Source organism: Sparus aurata, chromosome 20, assembly GCF_900880675.1.
Source record: "Sparus aurata chromosome 20, fSpaAur1.1, whole genome shotgun sequence".
Classification (NCBI taxonomy): domain Eukaryota; kingdom Metazoa; phylum Chordata; class Actinopteri; order Spariformes; family Sparidae; genus Sparus; species Sparus aurata.
Genome location: NC_044206.1, coordinates 4113879 through 4119878, shown reverse-complemented (window position 1 = coordinate 4119878; position 6000 = coordinate 4113879). Strand labels below are relative to the sequence as shown.

The following is a 6000-nucleotide window of genomic DNA, read 5'->3' as shown; positions in this document are numbered from 1 at the left end:
ACAGGCGGCCGCACAAAAGGTCGGGGGATTGTGAATGCAAGGAAACACGAGACGTGCAGAGAGGAGATGGGCTGCAGGAGACAGCCAGCAGCCCATGTTTCTGCGGACAGAGGTCTGTGCAGCCATTTAATTTCCAAGTGTTAATGCCTATAACCAGGCTTGCTCGGAGGAGGCAAGGAGGAGGAGGAGGAGGAGGAGGGGGCTGCAATTTACCGATACTTGGCTGAGTTCTGACGCCAGCACTGAAGTGATGTAAGAGACGGGAGGGAGGGAGAGAGCCGAGAAGGAGGAGGGAAGAAGAGAGAGAGGGAGACACACTGAGAGAGAGAGAGAAAGAGAGAGAGGTTCAGAGCTCTGATATTCTCCTCACTTTCGGAGACCCAGACAGAGAGCAACTCCCCAGCGGGTATCCTAACTGAGGTAGGCTGCCTTTTCTTTGCACTCTCCCACCCTTTGAATATATGAAAAAAAAAGAAAAAAAAAGAATAAAATAAAACATGTTTAAGTTAGATTTGAATTTTGGTTGAGACATGATCAGAAATCGTCTTGTAATCACATTTCAGGGGCTTCTAGCGGCGCTTGGAGTGTGTGTAATGTTTCACGTTAAGCCAGCACGCGTTCATGTGTCAGACACTGCTGCTGTGTGGGTGTCGCTTCGCCAAGTTGAACGCGTCGTGCAAACTGCGAGGACGACCTCGAACACGGTCGCTTCTCGTGACTGAAATCTCAAGTCAAGTTATTCGGACGTGTAGGAGCTTGCTAATTAATTAATTAATCAATGACGCTGACGCTGACGTGAGGATAATTTCTAATGAGCCCTGTTCGCCTTCTGTGTTTTTCTCCAGCCTAACTTAAAGTTGAGCGGAGCTGACTGGGGCTCCGGGCATCAGCACCTTGGACAGCGACACAGCGCGGCTCTCACACGCCGCTCAGCCGAGGGAGAGAGCGCGCGGAGCCCTCGCACTCAGCAGCCCTCCGGTCAGGATATGGTGCTCTCCCGCCGCTGATCCCCGACGGCTCGCAATGGGCTTCAGCTCGTCCATTGCATAGTAATAGAAGTGAAATGCCCTTGATGACAGTCTACACCGAGTTGTATTCAGTATGACGGCGGCGCGGGAGACTGAGCGAGTAGTGGAAGACTCGGTGATGAAACTTCAACAAGACTGAAGCCCTGCATGTGTACCCAGAGTTAAAGAGCCGTCAGACAAGACTTGAAGAGTTTCTCTCACTACCATGGGGACAAGGCACCTTTTGTTGCTGCTCATATACCTGGACCCGCTGAGCGTGCTGGGCGCAGCTACAGGCGGGAAGAAGCCCAAACAGCCGGCCAGGAAGCCTCCCAAAGCCACCGCGGTGCCCACGGTCGTCCCGCCGAAGACCCCGCAGCCGGCGCCCGCCAGCAACCACGACACCTGCCTGGGCTACTACGACGTGAGCGGACAGTATGACAAACTGTTCGAGTGCAACAACACGGACTACCGGTACTGCTGCGGGACGTGCTACCTGCGCTTCTGCTGCGAGTACAAGAAAGACCGGCTGGATCAGAAAGCCTGCACGAACTACATATCGCCGGTGTGGCTGGTGACACTCCCCCCGTCGCCCATCCCGACCGGCGAAACGTACGATCCGAGCATGGATCAGACCAACACGGCGGTCTATATCACCTGTGGGATCATAGCCTTCATCATAGTGTTGGGAGTGTCGGCCAAAGTTGCGTACGACAAAGCTACAGAGCCGCCTCAGGAAATGAATATACACAGGTGAGTGTGGAGAGAGTTTGAAATCCCATGAAGTGTGTGTGCAGCACACACATGTCCTCTGCTCAATGCTGCCTTTACCTACATGTGCTGTATATAGAATGGACAGACAGAGAGGGTTCACAGGTCAAGACTCACGTCAGAAACAGGCCTACAGTCATGACAAATGCAGCAGACGTCAATGCACCAGACGACACATTACAATAATTCTATCTTTAGCTGAGGTCAGAGCGTGTCTCCCTGATATCAGACATAATGAACCAGAAGTGATGCTGCTGATGTGTTTCACTTAATTAACAGATTGTTATCTGAAGCCACACTGATGAGCGCTTTTCAGATCAGGTTCTATCAGATTCACAGCAGATGTTAAAACCGTGCAAGCCCAAAATAATTACGGAGGAGTTGAACGAGAGCTATCACCAGTGATTGCGGTAGTGTGTTCAGGAAGAGAGTGTGTGTGCATCTGTTACGTGTGGGAGTGAGAAGGACTGATGGCCAACACAGAATCAGAGAATCTTTCTTTCTGCCCTCACGCCGGGATGCAAAAAATGGCGTCGCTCATGTTTGAATCGAACTGTAGCTCAGATATTTGACTCAGGAGGCCACGGTGTCAAGGCTGTCAAACATCATCCTTCATGACCTACAGTCTTATCCCCCCCCACCCAGCTCCACCCTCTGCACATCACCTCCTCCTCTGGCTCCTGGCTCCTGCCTCCTGCCTCCTCCTGGGGCTCCGCCATATGAGAGTTATCATACATGAGTGGACCACATGTCGTAGGCTGTAGCCACATCAGTGAACAAATGCTGACACACATTATTTCCTCAAGATTGAATAGCTTTTTTTATTGGATGCATTATTCAACACTTGAGCAATCTTAAGACTGTGAATAATGGATAGTGTTAACGTTAGGGCTGTATCAAGGTCGGGTGACATGCATGCACTACTGCACATTCAATAAGTAACAGGAAGAGACGGAGGGGGGGGGGGGGGGGGGGGGTAAAGTATTAATTTAAAAGCAAAGGTTACATCGGCGATACATTTGTCGTGCTAAAGCTTTGAGCTGCTGCAGCGCCGCAAAAGTAATTTGATTTCCCTTTTCAAAAGCGATGCCAGGAAAAGCAAACAAACACTTTTTGAACTTTCTTTCATCATGATTGCTTCTCCCTCTCTTCCACTCTCCCCCCTTGAGGGCTCCATCCTTCCATATGCACCTGGTGCGGTCTGAAAAACATTCAAATTCAACCCAATTAGACGAGATACTCACACATCCAACGGTGTTTCTCTTGCAAATGAACATTCGTCATGTTCCCAGACGTGTAAAAAAAAAGAAAGGAAAGTAGAAGAAACAGAGCAGCCTGAATTACTCATAATAGCACAACACAGTCTTAACAATTAGCAGCCATTCGGCGTGCAGAGAACAGACGTGCTATCACTTCGTGTCTAACTCAGTTCAGCTGCACTGAAAGAGAAAATCTGCACAAGAAGCGAAACACATTTCTGGTGCAGTATTAACACTCCTTGCTTCTCCGGTTTGCAGGGCCCTTGCAGACATTCTGAGGCAGCAGGGGCCCATCCCCATATCGCAATACGACTGTGAGAATTTCGCAGCGATGAACGGCTCACCCAAAGACAACACACCAGTCAGAACCTCATCCAAGAACCACTACACGCCTGTGCACACCTCCAAATCCAACCACGGTAAGAGTTCTCCTCTCTCTCTTTTCAACACTCAGAGCCTCAAAAGCATCCAATGTCATGACTGTTGGTCAAATATAGCTGAGAGTCAGTTCAGCAGTTTAGCCCTTTGCACTCATCACTCAGTGTGTCTATGTAAACCAATTGCGATACATTCATCATTTCTGTGCAAAAATTCTGCATTCCCTTCCAAAGAGCACCCACTGTGCTCACCCTTTCAGCAGTGTAATCTCCAATGTTAACATCCAGTAATCATCCGATTTGAGCAAGAGAGTGCGAGGGAGCGAGCGACAGAGAAAAACAGGGGCCTGCGAGTGGAGATAATTACAGGCTGGCAAGGTGGCGCGGCCCTGCAGTCTCTGACAGGCTGGAAGTGATGACCTCTCAGTCATTCAGTGGGCGAATCACACACCGAGCACACGGCGTGATTTAACCCCGCGATCCGGAGAACAGACAGGAGGCATAAATCGCTAACATGGCCAAAAAAACTGGAAGAATACCGGAGTCCAGGGGAAGCCGCTCAACGCTGGCAGGGCGTTTGGGGCGAAGCAGGTGTTATCAGATCGAGAGAGGCAAAGACATGTGGAAGAAAATAAGATATTAGGAACTCAAAGGAGTTGCTGAGATGGGGGGGGAAAGGAGGATGCGCAGCTTCAGCATGCCGGAGAAGTAAAAACATATTTTCGCTCTTTGGATGTTGATCTTGCAGCTGTTAAAGCACCAAAACGATGACATGTGACGTACGTAAAATCATACTTGAGTAATAGTAAAAATATCATGTTAAAACGCGTCCTTATTAAAGATACAATTTTACATATATTTACATGTACGCATATACGATATGCCAGGGATGTTCAAACTTTTTCTCCTGGAGGGCATAAATTGGAGCTTAATCATCGACCACGAGCAAGAAGACAGCACCTATTCTGCTGTGTTGTTGAGATGAAAGTAGTGCTTTACAGAAGCACTGAAAGCAAGTGAGGAAAAAATAAATTCTAGTGACGCTAAATCTGATCTAAATTGTTTTCTGTCTTGTGTTTGGAACTAAAGAACAGGTGACATTTTCTGTTTTCTTTTTGCCTCACAGGGCTTACACAGTACTAGAACCCCAATTCCCCCGACTGACTGACTTCCTGCTCAAAGCGCCGCTCTGCCACCTTGTTCAGATCATGAAAAATAATTCAAAATTAGGTTTTTGTACTGATTTTTTTTTACAATAGAAACATCCGGCGGGCCAAATCAAACCTTAAGGTGGGCCAACTTTGGCAGTCCTCTTGTGTGCTACGGGCTGACTGACGAGCCGCATGGCCGTTTATCAGATCAGATATTTAACATTTTTCTAATTATCAGAATCAATGTTTTTTGAAAATCCAGTTGCCTATGACATCAAATAATTTGAAAATGCCCCGCTTTGGTTTTGATGCAGCATGCAATCTGCACAGTAAGTGATAAGTAGAGTTTTTCAAATACATCTAGTGGACTACAGTATTTGCCTCCAGAATGTAGTGGAGTAGAAGTGCAAAGTAACAGAAAATGAACTCAAGGACAAGTGCCCCAAACATTTTTTTAAACACAGTACTTGAGTAAATGTACTTTAGTTACAGTGTATCTTGCTCCTAGAAAATCATAATTGATTTTGCTCCAGGAACATCATTTCAAGCGAGGAAATGGCGACGAAACCCACATCTGGAGCAAGCCGCTGTAGTTGTGTGGGTTGCATAAAGGGCTCCCACTCAGGAGAATCCTGTTTGGAATACATCGTAAAATTATTCATTTCGCTTCTTATTTTCTCTGCCCCCACAGTTTTCAGTTTGGTTAGGTCTAGGAAAGCATGGTTTGACTTAAAATAAACCGTGTCACATCGTTAAACACGTGTTTCAATGATGGTCCTGGGCCGACGTTATTTGTGATGTTCCAGGACCAGAAGCCTTTTTCCAAAGCTCCTTTTACCGGCTAGTACAGTATTTAAAACATGACTTGATAGACTCCTGGTACTCTGGTATATCAGGCTCCAGATACCTTCACCTTGGCCTTGGAAGTGTGACTGGAGGAGGCCTCTGATGCATGACAGAACTGGAGCTGCATTTGAGAAGTTCTGAAGGCGCAACAGCACCTGATACAGTACATGTAGTTGTTCTGGTTGATTTGAGCGACAGGACGGCAAAAATATGTTTGCATCTATGTATCTAAATAATAGATTGTGCACACTTCCAGCTTGATTTGGGTTTACAGACTCTTAGATGTCATGTAAACTTGCCCCCTTTCTGCCACATCTCTATCCATCAAATCCTTACCGAGAACATTCTCCTGTAGCTCAGTGCTCGCTGCGACCGCAGTCTGCGTTCATTCACTTAGTGTCTCAGCTGCTCAGACGCTGTATCAGTCTATAGTTAACAGTCACTAGCCGGCCATGCAGGGGACACTGCTGATGCATGGATGCACGTGGCGGGCTGCCTTCAGCATGACCTTGCATGCATTTCTACTCAGTAAAGGTTGGCCATCATTTTAATCAGCCTATCTGACGCTCTGCCCGACTGCAACTATTGT

At 47.5% G+C, this 6000-nt stretch overlaps 1 protein-coding gene across 12 annotated transcripts in view; it reads left to right on the top strand.

Moving 5' to 3' along the window:
- Positions 1-258: 258 nt before the first annotated feature.
- LOC115571173 (shisa family member 6) overlaps positions 259-6000 on the top strand; it is a 66923-nt gene continuing 61181 nt past the window's right edge. For 9 of the 12 annotated variants that reach the window (XM_030400316.1, XM_030400310.1, XM_030400315.1 and 6 more), the window contains exons 1-3: positions 260-420; positions 846-1760; positions 3296-3456. In XM_030400316.1, coding sequence (XP_030256176.1) covers positions 1234-1760; positions 3296-3456 — 688 coding nt within the window. In that variant the 5' untranslated portion in view covers positions 260-420; positions 846-1233. Of the gene's footprint in view, positions 421-845; positions 1761-3295; positions 3457-6000 lie in introns of all 12 variants that reach the window. The other 3 variants (XM_030400318.1, XM_030400317.1, XM_030400307.1) reach the window with 2 other exon arrangements.